Source organism: Silurus aristotelis (genome assembly GCF_946808225.1).
Source record: "Silurus aristotelis genome assembly, chromosome: 14".
In the NCBI taxonomy this organism is placed as follows: domain Eukaryota; kingdom Metazoa; phylum Chordata; class Actinopteri; order Siluriformes; family Siluridae; genus Silurus; species Silurus aristotelis.
In genome coordinates, this window is record NC_139587.1 from 25,616,035 (window position 1) to 25,637,164 (window position 21,130).

Below are 21,130 nucleotides of genomic sequence, written 5' to 3' on the forward strand. Positions count from 1 at the left end.
AGGGGGCCTTTAAAATTATTTCTAAACGTCTACTTCCACAGGACATTAACAGTAATGAACTGCCAGATGGCGCTAGAGTGGCTGGTTTACATTTAGCCTTGAGTTGAACTCATTTATAATGTATTCATAGCTAATATTGAATAATGCATGAAGAATAGGAATGCTTAAAGGTTTTTCTTATCTTTTATGCCCTGGTTTTATTAATCACTCCTGTTCTGTTTGTTGCTACACTGACAGAGTTTAGTCTGAAGATCTAATACATGAACATTTAAGGCATTTCGTAGACACCCTCATCCAGAGCGACTTAAAACTGGACAGTTGAGGGTTAAAACTTTGCTCGAAGGCCCAGCACTGGCAGCCTGGTGGTGCTAAGATTTTAACCTTCCAATCCAAAGTCCAATGGCTTAACCACTTAGCCACAGAGGATCATCCGTCTCCAACTACTGCTGTTAACAAACACTGTGCAAAAAAAAAAACAGGCTAGACAGAATAAACCTGTCTCCGACACACTTTCAGTAAAACGCCCCTTTAAGCAGCACAACAGGTGCTCATGGGAGGCCAAAAGGTTTATCATTTGTGCAAACGAAGCTCTTCTCAGAGTGCAGCAACACCTGAAATGCACTATAAAGTGAGGTATGTTCAAGTTTATCTGCAACAAGCCATGACTGTTGATCAGCAGGAGGAAACGCTTTGCAGCCTGATGCCCTGCCTGATTGTGAGCTTTCAGATGTTTTCCCATATCCGTATTGGTTTCTTTCAGGTTCTCTGGTTTGATCTCATCTCCCAAAGCGTACAAGAAGGAGAATTTGTTGTGCTAAATTGCTGATAATACACTTGCTGAGTTTTTAGCCTGTTCGTGGGGTGGCGTCCAATCAACATGGTGGCAACACGGCAGCCGAAGTAAAAAAAAAAAAAAAAGCACTTTTAACATTTGATTCATGTATATACAAGATTTTCCCTTCGATCAGTCAACATACATACGTATTAGCTTGGTAAATTTATACCACATAGATGCCCTTATCCAGTGCGACTTAGACTTATCTCATTCATCCAACTGAGCAGTTGAGGGTTACAGGCCTTTATTGCCAAGCTGCCACTCTTGGGGCCCTTGAGCAAGGCCCTTAACCATTTGTGCTTCAGTGGTGCTGTAAAATGGCTGACCCTGCTCCCTAACATTGCTGGGAAATGCGGAGAAAGAATTTCACTGTGCTTTTTTTTTTTTCTTTCTTACTTACTCAAGGGCACAGCAGTGGCAGTTTAATAGTGTTGGGATTTGAACTCATGACCATTTGATCAGAAGACCAACATCTTAACCACTGAGCTACCACATGCCCAGGGCTGAGATAATATTCCTGACTTCTGCAGTCTGATTTGAGCAATCTGATAAATACCATAGCATTTCACACTCTGTTGCACAGATCTAATAACCTTGTGTCCAACAAGTAATTAGACTGTAAGATAATAACACCTCTTGAACCGTAGGTTATAATCGTAGGCGACACAAGTCATCGAACAATACTGAATGAGTTATTACTTCTCAAACATAACGTTTCACAATATTAAATATCTCTAAATTAATAAAATTGGCTGCACTTGGATTTTATTTTTAGCGTTTGCTAAAAATAGATGAATTACCATTCAGGGTAAATTCTATGTTAGTGCTTTTTGAGCCCTATGGCTTTCCACAGTGGCTTAGCCCGGGTTAAACACTGGGAGGTGCAGAGATGCGATCCATCAGCAGGGAAGTACAATAATAACAAGAGCACAAGAGCACAAACTGAAACTCTGGCAAGCTGTGCACTTTTCAATCCAGAGGTGGATAAAGTGGAGCTCTGTTCCTGCAGGTAAGATGCAGTTTAAACCTTTTAGGGGTTAAGTTCTGATCTGCTTCATTTGCAAGAAGAAGAAGAAGAATTAAAAAGCATAAAGAAAAGTTGATTTATAGGTATCTCACCATTAATGCTTTTTCTTTAATACTGTGCATTATTGGTTTGGAGATCATTAAAAAGAGATCTTAAATCTTCTCTAGATCATGTGCATGTCTCTTCATGATGTGTAAAGTCAATTTGTGTACTTGCAGCAGTCTTCCAGCCTCATTCATTCAAAACTCATGACTAAGCCTGGCTTCTTAAAGAGAGCATTACATTATTAAAGTGATGTCAAATACCTAATACACAATGATCAAAGGGAGAACCAGGCAGAAACTGAGCTGTCGGATGATAAACATTGTAGATGAACAGGAACTTGAAGAGCTTCTAGACCAGACCATCTACCAGTATGTTCTGCAATGTCATGTACATGTACAGATGCAGATTTTGGAAGATCTGTGGGTCTGGGTTACTGTTTGGAAAGGTCAGGCGTTAGCCACCTAGTTTAAAATGTTTGGCCCTTGAGCAAGGCCCTTAATTATCTGTGGTCCAGGGGTGCTGTATCACGGTTGACCTTGCGCTTCCTAACAATGTGTAATTTGTGGAGAACAATGTTCACTGCCATATTGCATATATGACGATTAAAAGCCTTTAACTCAAACTCGCTGGAAATTAAAGTGGCCATAAGCGATAAAAAAAAATACATTTCACCTAAAACGTGTTTCAGATTCGGCAAGTGGTACTGTAGTTTATTGGTGAGGGCTCTGGGATAGTAAACTGAAGGTCAGGGGTTCAAGCCCTGGTATCACCAAGCTGCTGCTCCTGGGCCCTTGAGAAAGGCCCTTAACCCTCTGTGCTGCAGGGGTACTGTATCATGTCGGACCCTGTGCTCTGACCACAGCTTCCTATTGGAAATATCTCTAGGATATTCGAAGAAAGAATTTCACCTTGCTGTATTGTACATGTGATAAGTGTAAAGCACATTTACACCTCTATCTCCTACTAATTACTAGAATAGATGACATGAGAGGAACAAAAGGGAGTCTGTCATCACCAGCTCGATGTTTCAGCATGATCTGACCTCAATATTGGTTATTTGGCACCCGTATGGGAAGACCAGTTAAGAATGTAATTGGTTGCAATGTCAAATTAGATTTTTGTGTTGGTTACTGTGTGATAGATAGTGTAGGTGAGGACACCTGGTATATTGTACATTGTAGGATTTTTGGCTGTCCCGGATAAAATAGATGATTAACGTGAAACAATCTCGTGACAATCTACTGACTAGTCAGGAAAAACGCCACATGACGCATTGGTCAATTCACTAAAATACTTAAACTTAAAAGCCAAGAAGCATAAAGGGCTAACAGGAATACCAGTAGGTGGGATTTCAATATTGAGGAACATCTTGTGGTCTTGCTTGTACGCCATGTCCTGTAGCTGTTGTTCTTGCATCATAGCTAACAATTCAATAGGTGTCATCGTCATACAGTCTACATACACCGTGTACACAAGGTTATTTGATAACATGCAGCATGACTTATAATGTTCAAAGATCAAATCGTACTTTAGAAGGCAGCAATATCGTCTTCTGTGGACCCCTTATCAGAAGGTTGTGAGTTTAATCCCTGCACCACCATACTGCCAAATGCTGGGCCCTTGATCAAGGCCTCTAAGTCCATGACAACACTGATACGTTTTCATTTGAAAATGCGTGTTTTTCCCTCCGGTTTGACCGGAACTGTCCACACCGAGACGGCGTTTTCAGTCAACGAAAAATCGCTTTTTGACTTTCGAAAATGATGACGCATTTTTAGTCGACATTAGTGCGACGTTTCAAAAAGCTGGAAAGTAAATAAACGGCAGGTGGAAACGACGCCGAAGCGCCGTACTGTTTCGCCTTTACGTAAGCGTTTTCAGACATTTCAGTGCGAATGAGTCGTTTTTGGGAAACGATCAAAAATGATAGTGAGGATGCAGAGTTGTATAAATTTAAGATAATTGTACGTTTCTTTCGATAACGTTGTCCGTCATAAACTTAAATGTATCACTGGATGAAAAGTATCTTCTTGCGAATAGCTTTTAATTGTACAAAATATTTATGTCCAACATTTCTGATTAGATAATGAACGATTCTAAAACTCAGATACACACAGAAGAGATTAAATCAGTGGCGACAAAGCCGGCTCTGATGATCATGCGCCCGGCTGAACGGATAAAGCCGTTTTTATTCGTCCTGCTCTGTGCTTTGTGCCGGGGAAAGAGACGGAGCCTCTGGCCTGACATGTCACCCAGAAAGCCGAGCCAAATTCAACAGCACACTGTGCTCTTTTACCAACTGGAGCTGAAGCAAGACTCTCAAAAGTCTCAACTTGAATAGTCACGAGTGATTCCAAGGCCAGATGTGGTACCAGATTCGATAACGTGTATTATTTCACTGAACTACATCCGAGCTCGGAGTAACATCTGATACATGATACTGTCTGATTTTCTAATTCTATTCTCTGATATTAAAATATATTTGATTTAGATCTGTCAGTTTTTAACCATTGAGCTTCCACTTCAGATCGATATTGTGGGAGTAAATGAAGTGCACTTGTTGAATAAAAGCCATCAGACGGTCATGTGTTTGGGATCCGATGCTGGAAAGGGAAAAAAAGGCATGTGAGAGTACATGTGAACCAAATACTGATACATCCATCTATTCATGTGATTTTTCTGGGAAGGATCATCACTCTTTAAACGACTCCTTAATCCAGCGTTTTGGAAATATAGCCAAATAAATTACTTCAGAATAAATGTAATAAAATTTTATTTTGCACTTTTAACAATAGACACTGTCCTTAATCAGCTTTATAAAAAACAATAGATTACACATTTAAATTTTACATTTATAAATCATCCTGTATAAACTTAGCCCTTATTAGTTTATCCCTAATGAGAGAGCTAGTGGCAAGTGTGACGAGGAAAAAACTCCCTGAGGTGGTAAAGGAGGAAACCTCTTAGAGGAACCAATTATTCAGTTCATTTTCATTTGTAGAGCTTTTAATGAGCTTTTAACATTAGACATTGTCTCAAAGAAGCTTTATAGAGATACAGTTGTATAAAAGAATGTATAAGTTTAGTGACTATAAGTTTGATTTTTATACACCGATCAGGTATTACATTACGACATTATAAGATTACTGATTATCTTTTATCTTCATCTGTTAGTGGGTGGGATACATCAGGCAGCTAGTGAACATTGTGTCCTCAAAGTTGATGTGTTAAAAGCAGGAAAAATGGGCAAGTGTAAGGATTTGAGCGCGTTTGACAAGGACCGAATTGTGACGTCTAGACGACTGGGTCAGTGCATCTCCAAAACTGCAGCTTTTTGGGATTTTCCTGGTCTGCAGTGGTCAGTATCTATCAAAAGTGGTCCAATGAAGGAACAGAGGTGAACCGGCGACATCATTGTTGAGGGTGTGAATTGTTCACTGATGGACTCTTGAATGCAAAACTTGTTTGTGAGAATTGTAGCATTTAGCCAGTGTATCACAGTGAATATATTATTTGCAGGATATGCCATTTGTTATAGGAATTTTCTCATGCAAAATCATTAAAATACCCGTTGTCTTATTTAGAATAATAAAAAAAAAAAGGATACATTTTTAAAGGCCATATTGAAGCAGACCAAAAATGCATGGGGATCTTGTATGAGAAGACTCCACTCAAAAATGGATGATGCTTTGATGATTTGGTAGTTACGTGGAAATAAATACGAATGTGTATAGCAAGGAAGGAAATGGTACAGTGGCGGTAAAAGTAGTTCAGTGAATTTCCGGTCAAGTGCAGTAGAAGAGGAATGAGCATTGTAGTAACGTAACATGCTAACATGGTGCCTTATAACTGACAAAACATTTTCCCCTTGGCTGTGTGTCCCACTTAAGTGTGTGTGTGTGTGTGTGTGTGTGTGTGTGTGTGTGTGTGTGTGTGTGTGTGTGTGTGTGTGTGTGTGTGTGTGTGTAGCCTGACTGACAAGCTCTTAACCCGCTCTTGTTTACCCTGTGGCAAAAAAGGCTTAGTACAGTGTGCTTACAGATGTAGTTTCTAAAACTCAGAACAGAGTAAAACAGTTTCTAGACCACTCAGAGATTTTAGTTAGTTGAGCCAGACATGCGAGGATCAACTTCTAAACTATTAACGGTTCTTCAAGCTCATCTAATAGGGTTTGGGTTACTAAGCTTCGGTTTAAAGCTGGTACGTGGTATTGTGTCTGCCAGAAGTTTGGAAACCACCTAGTCTTTTATAGTTTTTGAGACATATGCAGGTTCCTTTTGTTTTGTTTAACAACATAGGAAAAAGCACAACGTATTTGACAGTGAATGACAGAAAGATGAGATTTCTTATACATTTGCTTATACATGTCTTTGCACAATTACATGGTTATATGGTGTGGGTGGTTTTGCCATTGGAGTATGAAATGGTGAGTAACACTGAGGTCTAGAACTTGTAAAACGAGGCTGCTGACATTTCCTTGGTTTTCTCTCTCATTCATACACACTTGTACATACACACACACTTTAATATACTTACTCAGGACTGACATTTCCTTTTCCCGTCTTGACAAGCACTACCTTTGACCTACTGTAGCTACCAGAACACGTGGGCATGGGTTAGATGGAGCTATCGATGACCCCCATTTGAACCCTTTTGTGGTCTCACCCTGCTTTTAGCACTAGTTTTAGGAAATACCATGCGGCCTAGCCTGTACATGACTGCCATTGTTGTGACATTTATACAGTCATTGCCTGGCAGTGAATTTTTTATGAAATTGATCCGGATTTTTTTTATTGTGACCTGCGCAGCATTTTATAAAAATGTTTCACTTGTGTGATGTGAAATTCCTTAACGTGATGCAGTGCTGATGTTTTAAAGAAACCCCACGTTTAACACATTGCCTGCATTATCCGCACCAAAATGATTTGCATTTGTTGGGTCATGTGAATGAAGTGATTCATCCAAACACAAAGCAAGTCTCTTCTGGAGTGTTGTGGATCATCCAGGATGAACACACACACACACACACACACACACACACACACACACACACACACACACACACACAGACACACAGACATTAACATGCACAATAAAACATTTAGGGATTGCTGAGAAAATTTTGAGAGCTTGTTGTATTTTGCTGCTTTTTGCAGTGTATCAGCATCAAAGGTCAATGTGGTAGCATTTCATAAATTGTATATTGTGCCGGCTGAAGTTGGAAATTTATGTTGTATTTCGAACTGAAGCTTATGTTTAGCGTCCTTTGCTGATCTTTTTGCATCGTAGTTGATGTAGGGCAAAATCTAATGCTGTGTGTCCTGTTTTATGATATGTAATATGTCTCACAGTAGTAGTGGTGTACACAGCTCACCTCCTTCACAATGCCTGATAGAAACAGACGCTACACCTCCTGCACTTTGAATTTTATTTTTTTTTATACTAGTACAAAGCCTACACCTTCTTTCAGCAGAACTGAAGGTTTAAAGGCAATGCTTTTTTTTTTTTTATTATGACTAAAGATACCAAGGCTGCACTTCTTTTGTTAGCACTGAATACAGGTCATGCCATTTACAGAGCCCGAGAAGGTTCATTGGGACTGACAGGCACAGAGTTCACATCTAAATAACTTGGGCTGACAGTCATAGAGGCTACTTCATTTTCATTGGTTTTGAAAGGTGAGAGGTGGTAGCTCATTGGTGAAGACATTAAACTTTGAATCATAAAGGCATGTGTTTAAATCCCAGCACCATCATGCTGCCTTACCTTAACCCTCAACTGCTCAGTTGAAAGTCGCTCTGGATAAGGGTGACTGACGTAAATGTACAGAGGCTGCATTTTCTTTAATAAGACTAACAGGTACAAAAGCCAAATCTTCTTTATTGGGACTGACAGGCATATAGTCCACACCTCTATGAATAGGACTGACAGGCACAGGGGGTATTGCTTTTTGACTGGTATTGACTGGCACAGAGGCCATAGCTTCTTGACTTGGACTGACAGGCACAGAGACTATACCTTCTTGACTGAGACTGCTAAGCACAGAGGCCAGACCTTCTTCAGTGGGCCAGACTAGCACAGAGGTCATTCCTACATGACTTGGACAGACACAAAAATCAAACCTCTATGACTAGATTAAGGTGGCTCACATAATACAATTGGTATTTTTTCATAATTCTGACAAGTTTGAAATTCCTAACTCCTATAGTGTCACCCTATTCACTCTCTGTGAATTTTATGCTAGCTGTAAGCTAAGGATGTGTGCTTCATGTTTTTTCTCTAAACTAGAAAGTAGGTTTTCTGACAGTGGAGTACACTTCCCGGTACAGTGCCCGCAAGCAGAATCATAAGGCCTCAGCTTCCATCCTGTAACTGTAACCCAACCCTCGTGTCATTTGAGCTCGGTTTTGTATGGCTGACTGGGTTTTCAGGTGAAGAGGCTGACAGAAAGGGACACTTTACTCTTTAGTGCTCACAGTATTGCAGGTCAATTTGGATCAAACCTACGTCGTAACATGTAAAGGACTCATAGCCTAATGATTAGACAATGTATTCCTGTAAATGCACAAGGCAAAAGCATGAATCTGCATTATTCTCCTCAGTGATGGGCTTGTTACCATCATGAGGAAGAAAACACTTTACCTCAACTCTGCACTAGGGTGCTTGCTTTTACGCTCCCTTGTCAAATTCCCTTCATGATTTGGAAGTGTGTCTTCCCTCTGGCACAAAACACAATATAGTTGACCTCATTGTCAGGTTTTAAGCTTCAGTTTCTGTGTAATATATATTTTTCGGCAAAGTGAGGCCTGTCCTGAGACTTTCCAGTGGAGAAAAACAAAGCTCTGACACTGGAAACTATTTATCAAGTGCTTGATAGCATGTTTATTATTAGATTATTCGATTTTGTGCAATAGACACCATTTAATTCCCTCAGAATTAACGGTTACTATAGAAACAATAATGTTTGAGGAACTGCTCGTTGTGAAATCTCTGTATTTTGCCTTGCAGCCTGCAAATGCTGTTAAAGCTTCTATTATAAATATATCAATTGCTCTTGAATTTTGAGGTAGAAACTAAAAAAAGTGAAGGAACTAGGAAGCAAAACAATTACCAAGCATTCGATTGCTGACTTAAAATCTTACACTGGTGCAATTTGAATGTAAAAGAGAATTGTTTCATGCTATTAATGTCAACACTCAGAAAATGATCATTCACTTCATCCCATGATGCACTGGAACGGACTTTCAAGAAGAAATGATGAAGCCCAGTTAATGCAGGAGGGGTAAAACAGGACTGGAACGTAGGACGAGAAAACGACATGCCATACAGATTTTCCTCGGGCATTGTGAACACACACACACACACACACACACACTTTGCAGGATGATGCGGTGTTGGGCGGAACGCTTTAAGCCGCTTGGAAGGAACTTGTCATTTGATGATCCCCATATTAAGCAGTGATGACATGCTGGCGTTTTTCGGCTGACAACTCACGCTGCGCTCTTTCTGTTCTTGCTCAGCTTCAGACCTGCAATCAGGTCTCTTGAAAATGCTTATTAATGTGTTCTTTAAATAATCTCCATTATCTGCATATATTATTATTTACAAATGTATCCTGTAAGATGGACCAGATTATTTATATAATTGGTAAGAACTTTAAGACATGAACAGTGTATTTATACACTAATCATATCACGATATGTGAAGACACCTAGTCTTTTGCTGTTTTTTAAAGACGCATGCAAGTTCCTTATGTTTCTACTTGGCGAACTAGGTCATTTAACTGTATTAATGATTTACTTTGACCAAACAAATATATAAATGTCCACATGTTCCACTTTTTTTTTTTTTAAATGCTTCCCTAGCATAAGAGCTTTACACACTCTCGGCATCTAGACAGATAATTTCTCCAAAAATTTAGCTAATTCAGTGCCTTTTGTCAAACTTGGAAGAACGAAGTTTTTTTCTTTAAGTTAAGGCAAGTCAAATTTATTTCTATTGCGCTTTTCACAACGGACATTGTCTCAAAGAAGCTTTACAGAATTTAACAGTTAAGGTGAACGATGTGTATTTATCCCTGATAAGCAGCCATGACTTTACTAGTTGGAGATTTGCTTCTTACTTGTGATCCAGTTCATCCCAGATCAGTTCAATAGGATTTAGGTGCGGTGACTGGGCAGGTCATTCCGTGATAGATTACACTCCAGTCGACTGTTTGCTCTCTAAATAACACTTACAGAACTCAGACGTACGCTTCTGCTCATTGTCTTGTTGTATTGTGAAATCGGTTCCAATGAGCTGTAGTCCAGACCAAATTGCACGGTGTTGAATTATGGACTGAGAGCCATGTTGGTTCAGTTTTCCTCTCACTTTCCAGAATAAGTCTGCATAGTTTGCATTTGCAGAATAGGACTGCTCCAAAACAACCCCAAACCATTAGGTTTTATCTCCATGTTTGACTGTGGGGCTGAGCCAGTCTGCTAACATCTCTCTTTTTCTCTATCTTAGAGTTCTTTTGTTAGAGCCAAAATGTTAGAGCCATATTTGGACTCCACAGACTCATTCACTGTTGTGTGTGTTCTTGCCTTTTATCTTATTTGTTACATAGAAACTAAAAGAACATAAAATACTTGGTGTTTCCAAACCATTGACAGGTTCTGTATATATTAAAGTACACCTGATACACAAATTCATAATAATATCAATATACATGTACCAGTGTTGTCTTTGCTCACCTCTAATTTCTAAATAATACAAAAATATCTACAGTATCTCTTGCACATCACACACATCAGGCATCTGTTTCGTGTGTCTTGTATTCACCTTCTGCATGATGGCTGTTTGAGTACATGAAGGCCGTGTTATCAGCATTGGCAGCATCATTCCTGTTCACCTGAGTGAAGCTGACGTTTTGGATGACAGACCCAGTGAAGGACCTTCACACGGGATTAAAAAGACGAAAGGATCAGGTTTCCCATGTTGTGAATACCCATACCCCGTGTAGTAATGATTATCCAGGCTTTGTTTTGGGAAACCTGTTTGAGTTTCAGCGGTGTTCTCATGCTTGTTGGGGTTAAAAGCATGAGGGTCAGTTTTGTGGAGTATTAGCATTGTGAAGCATTTTAATCTCACAACTTTACATTTGCTAATGAAGACATTGTTTTTTTTGTGCTTTATTGAGCATTTGGCTCTCAGCTAGTGGCCCTGTTAATTTTATTTCATTTTTCCCAGGCTCATGTTTGGTTTTCTCTGATTCTTTCTAATTTTTAACAGTTTGCATTGTGTTTTGTTTATTGTATTTAGGAAAGGCTATAGTGCTGTAAAATAAATTAATTTAATGAGGTAAATAAGGCAATAATGAGGAATGAGCTGAGGTTAAAAAAGGATATGATGCTAACTGTGTAAGCTGAGGTAACAAACACTATTATACTAATTAATGTAATGACGGATTTAATGCTAATTGAACAAGCTGAGGTAACAAAAGCTATGGTACTGAAATAATGACGACTGTGACAGTAACTGAATAAACTGAGGTGACAAAGGCCAGACCTGAGGTACAAAGGTCTTAATGTTAACTCAATGATTCCACATTTGTCATCTTGTTGTGCTTTGAATTTCTATTTACTTTTTTCTGGAGTGTTTTTCTGTCAATGTACTTAATGCTAATTGTTTGGTACGTAGCATTAGTCATTCGCCTCTAAATGCCGATTTTGTAATGACGGCTGACATTCTCAGCTACTTCATCACTGGATGCTACCTGGAAAAACTATGGATTTTTGCTGATAAGCAATCAGCGATCGATGGAAAACCGATTAATTGGTTGACCTCTACAAATTTTGCATGGGCCCCATGTGAGTGACCACATGCAAGAACCTCTGTGGGATTTTTGTGTCCAAAACCCACTTTGATGCACACTATGTAATATGCACAGCCCACACTCAGCCTATATTTTGGGCTCGCCTACTAGGGCTCCAGTTGAACCCAATAGTGTAGGTCCCACATGTGCTCTGCATTCACACCGATATCATAGCCCACAGTGGGCTGGCCACAGTGGTCTCAAATAGGCTTCCATTGAGCATGTTTGCTGGGTGGTAGACAGGCTTATCTTGTAAACTTTTCAGTTGCTTAGACTTGCCCTGTGAAATGAATAAACCCCACAACGATCTGTAACTGTATCTGTTGGCATTCTGGTAATGGAAGTTTGAAGGATGATTAGAGTAGTTTGTCTTAGCGAGTATTTCACTGAAGCGAATACTTCAGGGAGCCACGTGGTGTCAAATACTGTCTGTGGATAGGGATCATAAAGCTCAACTTCACCTGCTGATCTTATCTATTAATTCATAACACACAAAGAATGTTGTTTAAACTTTTACCTGTTTGCCATGTGCAAATGAGCACAGCATGCTAGTCACTGAAACACAGCATGCTGTAATGAGACTAGGCTAGGCATGTTGGAGTTCATTTCTACAGCAAAATGTGTGTATTTTTATGCTTGGTTTTATTGCATATGAAGTAAACGATGAAGTGAATTTCACTGCAGTGTTTAAAGTACAGGAATCATAGTAATTGTGTTATTAGTGCCAATTCTATCACATTTTTAACACAACACTTCCTCCCACTGCTTTCTGGGGGATACTTTCTGGTAGGACTGTGTTGGCGATATATAAAGTTATAGTTTTAGCATATTTTTTATTTCTAAGGAGAGAAGCAAAAAAGAAAATCTATAAAAACAGAAGATAAGAGATTACAGAAAAATGTAAGGAGAAAAAGAAAGAAAAAAACAGCAGAAGAGAAAAATATTAAAATGGAAAATTAAAAGTAGCAAACTGGGAGAGAAAAACTACAAAAAACAAAGTAATATAAAGAATAAAAACAAGGGAATTGGAAATAAATCTGAGAAAAAAACGTATGGAAAATGGAAAAAAAAAAACTATTTATGGGATGGAAAAAAGAAAAGAATGAAAGTGGGTAGGAAGAGAAACTGTTTTAAAGCAGTTTCTGAAGTAAAAAGAGTAAAGATAAAGGGAAGTGGAGAGAAAAGAAAAAATTTGTTTTTAGACAGACAAAAAGAATGACAAGAAAAAAATTAGACTGCTTTAAAAAAAATGATAGAAGATTTTTCTGAAGAAAATAAAGGGGAAAAGAAAATATATGCAGATACCTACTTTACGTATAGAATAAGAATAAAAAGAAGAATAAAATGAAGATATAATCAAAAAAAGGAAAAAAGGAATAATGGAAAAATTAAAATAAAAATTGTATTTAAATAATTAGGATTGTATTGCCACTATTTATTTATTATTATATTATATTTGTCTGTCTGTCTGTCTGTCTGTCTGTATTATTATTTTTTTATTCCTTTATTTCCAAATTAACTTTGATTATTATTTTTTAATTAACTTTTTTACAGACACAAAATTTAACTTGATACATCATGCAGTCTGTAAAACTGACATCTCTTTTACACACAGCGTTGCCATTATTTGCTCAGGCATTGTTTTGGGATTGAAGTTTGTTCAACTTAACATCTTGAGGACAGAGGCTTAGCGTTTGCTTCAACTCGATTGTTCCTATTTGTGTCCTGAAGATATCGGTGCATGGTCCACTTCACCTCCTGACTGCCTCCTTTCAGAAGATGAAGTTTGCTACCTGGACTCTTTATATTCTGCTGACCTTTAAATCGCTCCAGACGTTGGACCAGTGAAAGACCTTATGAGGTTTCTCGCCAGCATTGTGTGTTTCGTTGCGCTGCTTATTTGCTTTCCATTTATTTTCTGCTAAAGCAGAGAAAAATAAGCAGACACAGTTGCTGCACTCGAAGGGGGAAATATTCCACCACAGCGAAATCGAACCCACCCCACAAAAAGCTTTGCAGAAAATGGTGTGTAAAGCGTTTTTTTTTTTTAAACCGGAAAGCAATGAAATTAAGATGACTGAGGTCTGTTTAACTGTCAAGGCAAATATTATGTTGAGCTCAAACACTCCCGGTGTGTTTACTCCTGTCAGATAGGACGTGTTTATTTATTTTTTTGGAAAAGAAGTGTAGCAGGAAGTGTTTATTGGACTGAGCCTTGTTTTGTAGTTGACAGCAGTAAAGATGTCTGTTATTTAGTTAGTGTGCAGCTCTGAGGCGATTCATCTCTCTTTCGTTTTCTGAGCGGCGATTAAACAAATAAGGCTGAAAAAGAAGGTGAACAAACTCGTTCGGTTAGCGCTAAAAGGAAACAGACACACGAGACGCGTCTCTTTCCCACGCTTTAAAAAAAATTTAGAAAAAAAAGGACAGTCAGGACAACGAGTTCAATCCTGTCCAGAATGATTCGTTTGTAAGAAAAAAGTCAAAATTCAGTTTTATATCAACAGTCAGGACTTCCCAAGACTGCAATTAACAGTATTGAACAATGCAGTCAATAAAACTATAATTAGCTGTTTGGGAAAGCTGTATGGGAATACTGGCTCAAAGATTAAACAATACATTTAGTCCTATTGCATAACTATTGGCACCCCTCTATGAGAAAATGCAGTAGCTAATACAATGAATTCATCTTTATATAAGTATAGATATATGTACACTATATGGATTTACCTGAACCTTATTGATCACTAATGTACAGCATTTTTTACACTATATGGTTAAACGTATGTCCACTGCTGACCATCACACACGTGTTTTTTCCCCAGAAGCACAACATTGTATAGAATGCGTTTTTTATACTTTAGAAGGAACTAAGAGACTTAAACATTGTTCAAGCTCCATGAAGGTTGAAGCGTCTTGCAAAAAGACTCGTCCTCCTCAACTCGTTGAACACCTTCGGAACAGGAACCTACTCACCTTAATGCCTGATCTTCCTAATGCTCTAACTGAATGAACATAAATGCCCACGGCCACGCCCCAAAACAAAATGGAAAGATATCCCTGAACAAGGGAGTTTGTTGTAACAGAAAACAGGAAATGGAAAGTTCAACAAGCATGTAGGGGGCAACTTTTAGGGAACAAGTGTAACATCATTGAGCCATTTTCAGTGATGTGTCAGAATACAGATGATCCCTGATGGTTTAAATTTAGATTTTTGGATCTTATGATGACGATACACAAGTCCGTCTGTCAGAGCCTATATGTCAACCGCAAAAAACATGGTAATGAGTTTGTGGTTCATAACAGAAGTTTAATTTTGGTTTACTTGACCATAATATGTAACTCAAATCATACAGTATTTCTGATCAATCTTGAGCAAGTTATCAGATTTTTTTAAATCAGCTTTTATGAAAGCGTGATGCTAAAACCATTATGTGTAATATGCCAAAGTTGTCATTTTAACTTTTTTCTGTTGTTCATCAAAACATGACACATTGTCCACACACTCTTATATTCTTTAATGTGGACAGTGTGCTAATGAAGCATGCCATTTTCTTGTCTAGGGTGCCATTTATTTTGGTCAGTAAGTGTGTGACTGAATCCAATCCCCCGGAAAGCTTTATGTTTTATTTGTATTACTTTTTTGTTTTTGAATTCTATTTAATGCCCCAGGCATTAACTGATTAATAACTGGTTGACTGGTTCCATTATCTCTCAGAGAACAAGTAAGACATGCTTCAAGACACTTCTTGTTCTGGGCCCTTGGTGGAGGAATAAACTTCCACTTGATGTCTGAACAGTCTCTAGCAATCTTCAAACAATGTCTAAAGACCCTCCTCTTTTAGCACTTAGCACATGTTTTGCTCCCAACAAAGATTTAGACTGATTGCTTTCTTACTTTGCATCCTAATGGCTTCATTTGTTAGAGACATCAAAGCATTTTTGAATAAGGGCATCTGAGAAATGCTGTAGATTTAAATGTACATGTCAATAAAAGCATTTCACTAGACGCCTATATCTGAGTTTAAATTGGAGTCTCTGAAACAGAGTTTATTTCGGATTATTAAGAGCAACAAGGTCTGGGTTACTGATCGGCAGGTCAGAGGTTTAAGCCCCAGCACTTTTGACACTTTTTGACACACTGACACTTTTGAACCCTTAAACAAGACCCTAAACCCTCTCTACTACCGTCAGTGTATATCGAAGAAGTAAAAAAAAACCCTCTTTCATCAGTACTGCAGATCAGAATTTCATGTTTAATCTCCACACTTGTGTTTCGTGTCGAATTCCGCTCTGGATGTATCGGTGTATTTTATCTGCACTAGTTTATTGGTTAAACATTTATTTGTTAAACATTATGTTCTCCTGCTCTGCAAATCCATCTACATATCCGTCACCACATCCTTGGAGTAAACACTGGCTGTAGAAAGTGTTTCCGTTTGTGGTTTTGTCTGTGTGTGTGTGTGTGTGTGTGTGTGTGTGTGTGTGTGTGTGTGTGTGTGTGTGTGTGTGTGTGTGTGTGTGTGAGAGAGACCATGTGCCATGAGGCAGGATGACAAAGGCTTGAAACCTGACCCTGACAGGCCTAATTAATTTCAGGTTCCTGCACTGCTGAGAGATATGCAAAGTAAGGGAGAGATGGAGGGATGGAGATGAAGGACAAAGCAAGAAAGAAAGCTATTCAAGATTAAAAATATAAGGGGTTTCTTCAGATGTACATAATAGACAACACACACATTCGCATACCACCACCATGCTTGACTGTAGGCAAAACACAATTTTCTTGCTACTCCTCACCTCACCATCTTAGTTGAGATGTACGGCGTACGGTCTGACAACCCGACCTTCCGCTCCTGCAACCTCTAAAGCAATGCTGCAGCACTCATATGTCTGTTTTCTGAAGCATCTTCTGCACCTGACGCATAGCACCAGGACTCGATTTCTTTGATGGACCCGTGTGAGGTCTGTTCCGAGTGGAACCCGTCTGGGAAAACCTCTGTATGACCCTGGCCACTGTACTGTAACTCAGCTTCAGGATGTTAATGATCTTCTTTTAGCCTCGTTCATCTTTGTGGAGAGAAACACTCTAATTCTTAAATCCTCAGAGAGTCTTTACCAACATCCAGTGGTCATGGTTACATGATGTACAGCTGTTATCACTTAGGGTGTACTCAATTTTGTTGCCAGTTATGAAGACAATAATGACTGTATGCTGTACTGTATGAGTGTATTCAATTTTGTGAAATATATATACACACACACACACACATCACAAAAAATGTTTCTCCTCTTTTATGTTCTCAGACTTCAGCCGAACAGCACGTCCCATGCGGTAGTTGCTCGGGCAACATGGCGTCTGATGCGAGTCACATGTTGGAGGCTGCTTTGGAGCAAATGGATGACATCATCGCAGGTAAATATTGGACCCTGCTTAGTGATACTGTATATCGTACAGACTTGATGCAAGAACTGGTTTGGTATGAGCAGTGGAGTACAGGCAAGTTTAAGTTACTAATTACCTATATTTAAGTCATTACCCCTATTAGTTTATCTCTAATGAGTGGTGACAGTTCTGAGGTAAAAAAAAAAAAAAAAAACTCCCTAAGAAGGTATGAGGAAGAAACCAAGAGAGGAACCCATGCTCATCAGGGTTATCAAGTGCTTTCAAATATAGTTTTATAAAGCTAGTCATGCCTTTACATCTTGTGATTTGAGGTGATTTCTTATTACCATAGTTTAAAATATATATATATTTATACATAGACCCTTGACAACCCAATCCTAGAAGACTAAAGTTCAATAATAAAAATTGTTTTGATAACCCTCAGGAAACGATTACTTTTTAGTAAGGACGTTCTGTTTGCTTTTGGATACTATTAGCTATTTAGCTAGATTAGCCTTCAGTGTGAGAGCTGAAAGGTTTGGCGGGAAGGTTTGTCCTGGGCAGCAGGGACATGGCCTGTGAATTAGCATTGGGGCTTTGGGAAATCCCAGTGGCTTGTTTTGTCCTTCAAGTAAGATTTCGTACGATAATACACGTTTCCTTTAGATTTTTACATTTTGGTTTGACGTTTTTATGCCAAGGAAAGGAGGTTAATTGGCACGCGTGTGTGTGTGTGTTTGTGTGTGTGTGTGTGTGTGTGTGTGTGTGTGTGTGTGTGTGTGTGTGTGTGTGTGTGTGTGTGTGTGTGTCCTCTAGCAAACTCAGCAGTTGTCAGCATGATTGAACTAATAGAGGACGAATGTTTAATAAAGCCACTTGACAAGTGAGGACCAGAAGAGAGAGACGGATTTGTGTGTGTGTGTGTGTGTGTGTGTGTGTGTGTGTGTGTGTGTGTGTGTGTGTGTGTGTGTGTGAACACTAGAATCAGCAAGTTTGCAATGAAAAGTCAGATACACACGTGAACATAACACATGCCCCGAGTTACGCAACTCAAGGTCACCATACAGCTGTCGCTATGACAAAAAACTGTGTCTGTTTGCTTGTTGTTAAATGTCAGAAGGCATGACTGTGGAAGGGCAACGCTGCTGACGGACACATGACTTATGACAGGAACACGGCATCATCGTGGCGTCTATGTAACCCACATGCAGGACCATATATTGTACCTTAATTCCTATATATATATATATATACCCATATATACTACTGGGTAAAAATATATGAAGCTTCTAATAGTCTTAGAAGCCTTTTTTAGATTTGCTGTTTACTCGAAGATTAGTTAAAGATTCAATGTTTTGATAGGAGGAGCCTGATTCGATTATCAATCTCACAGTCAAATGAGCAAAAATTAAACAAAAGCTTTTCTGAGACCATGAGGTTCGAGCTGGAAAATCTTCTGGGATTTAGAGAAATTCTTCTACAACACTGAATATCCTGTTTAGTTATAGGGCATTGAGGGGATTATTGACACAAGTCCTTGTGTTAGTCACAAGGCAGATAAGATACAAATCTAAAGTTCTGGAAATGTTTTAATAATGGTTGACTTGGGGCAATTGTGAGAGATTTTTTTTAAATACCACCACCTACTGGTGATAGACAAAAATGCAACAAAATGATATGCGATATAATAGATTTTTTTATACGCTGTAGCGTTGTGTGTAGAAATGCGAACAAATTGGCTACGAACATTTGAAACACTCAGGTCTAAAAGAACATTTATAATATTCTGGTAGTTTTGAAATCTGACTTTTATTCATTTGTAGATTTCTTGATTCTGATTAAAGAAAATTGTGGTCATTTTTTAACTGCCCTGAAAGTAGTTCTGTCTACAAATCAAATCACAAATTTAGGAAAAATCTCAGCAAATTAAAGTATCTTGCTTTAGTGTCCAGCAACTTGGTGTTGATGGGACCTGAGTTAACACCAGTCTGTCATTCAATTCAAACACCGCTCAGCTGCCTTAATGAATGTGAATAATATGAGTGGAAAAGTGAGGTGCCAGATCGGAGGTGCCAAAACTTTTTGCTATGAAGGGCCGAAAATGTAACTTGATTGTGGGCTGCAAAAATATTTTATATTTTCTATATTTCTATATTCTATATTTTCATATTCTATTCACAACAAAACAAACACTTCCCAAATACTATACAATTAAATGTAAATATGTATCACTAAATTCTATCAAACATTTTTATTTCATTGTTTCACTTCGAGTCTACATAGTTTTAATAATTAGCAAAAACCCCACCCCACCCCATTAATCAGCGCCTTTCCCACAATGCCTCAGTGTTCTTGTTTACATTAACATAAACTGAAATCTATTTAACGTAGCTCCTGATGCGAGGAGATCGTAGTGGCCTCGTCCCAGCTCCCTGAGCGTTTGTACCTGATTGTCTCTGGCTCCTGCGAAAGGAACAGTTGAGTCGCGTTGGTTCTCTGTGCTGCGTTACTGTGGTTTTATGGCATCCAGATGTTTTAGCGCTGCACTAGCTTCACTCTATAGGATCCAGCTGGAGATGGTTGGAGATGAGGAAAATGTGTTGGAGCTGAAACGTGGCCGTATGTGGTGAGCTAATGGGGTGATGGGAAATCTGGCACGTGAAACTGCCTTCCTGCCTGTTTTATAGGAGGACAATTGATCCGCCAATTAACACTGCTACATAAAACTGACTGAAAGATATTGAGGGATGGTCAAAAAAATTTGCACATCTGTTTAAATAAATAACTATTCCAGTGGATCTGGAGGCAGTCCCAGGAAAACAAGGCCAGAATACAACCCCAGGATCTCTCTCTCTCTCTCTCTCTCTCTCTCTCTCTCTCTCTCTCTTCCCTTTATTCTGTCACTTTTGGTTTAATGCTCATCCTTCTCACTATTGCAAATTAAATAAAAATAACATTTAAAAAGTTGCTCAATGTGAACAATTTCCAACTGGTATATTGATAAAGAGATCTTTTCCCTCAGATTCCTGTTTGTTGACTGGCAGGAATGGAACTCAATTTGGTCTTTTGTGTGTTGTGTGTTGTTGTAGCCCCTCCCCCTTTTAAAAATGTTTTCCTGTTTGCCATGTTTGTAAAGAGTGCTTATTCTGAAGTTCATTTTGGATTTACTACTGTCAGCTCAAGGTTTTTTTTTTTTTTTTTTTTATACTTTGTGTTTTTGTTTTTTTCCACTGCTTGTTGGGGGGTTCCCGCTGGATGTTTTTTTAATTATTATTATTATTTATTTTTTATTTACTGGGTGTTTTTTCCACTAGATCTTTTGCCTTTTTTCACTTGGTGTTTTTTTGTTTTTGTTTTTTCATTGAGTGTATGGTGTTCGGGTTTTTTTTGTTGTTGTTTGTGTTTTTTACTGGGTTTTTCCAGGTGTTTTTTTTTTTTTTTTTTTTTTTTATGTGTGTTTTTGTTAGATTATTTCACTGTGGTTTTTTTGTTTTTTTTTTGGTGTATTTGTTTATTTATTTATTTATTTTTACCAGGTGTTCTATTTTTGTGGTTGTTGTTTTTTTTTCCACTGGAGATTTTTAGGAGTTTTTTTTTCCACTAGGTGATTTATTTATTTATTTTTTTCCACTGGATTCTTTGCCTTTTTTCACTTGGTATATTCTGTTTGTTGTTTTTTTCACTGTTGTTTTTTTTTTTTTTTTCCCACTGGTTGATTTTTTTGGGTTTCTTTTCACTGGGTGTTTTTTTTTTTTTTTTCTCACCCAGTGCTTTTTTTTTTACTGGAGATTTGTCCCAGATTTCTAAAATGTTCAATGTTCAATGTCCTTTCCAGTTTTTTATGTGAACATGAAGCCTCTTGACTTGATGTGCTTTATTTTGCTGGAGCTTTTCTTTTTCAACTTCAGGAGTTTATTGTTGTTTTTTTTTTTTTTTTTTTTTTTTTTTTACAGAAAACTACTTGCATTAAGGAATTAGCAAGCA

At 38.3% G+C, this 21,130-nt stretch overlaps 1 protein-coding gene across 25 annotated transcripts in view; it reads left to right on the plus strand.

Annotated features, from left to right (window-relative positions):
- The first annotated feature begins 1,722 nt into the window (after positions 1–1,722).
- Positions 1,723–21,130, plus strand: part of ppfibp2b (PPFIA binding protein 2b) — an 80,355-nt gene continuing 60,947 nt past the window's right edge. For all 25 annotated transcript variants that reach the window (XM_083560992.1, XM_083560970.1, XM_083560981.1 and 22 more), the window contains exons 1-2: positions 1,723–1,844; positions 17,068–17,176. In XM_083560992.1, coding sequence (XP_083417118.1) covers positions 17,113–17,176 — 64 coding nt within the window. In that variant the 5' untranslated portion in view covers positions 1,723–1,844; positions 17,068–17,112. The remainder of the gene's footprint in view (positions 1,845–17,067; positions 17,177–21,130) is intronic.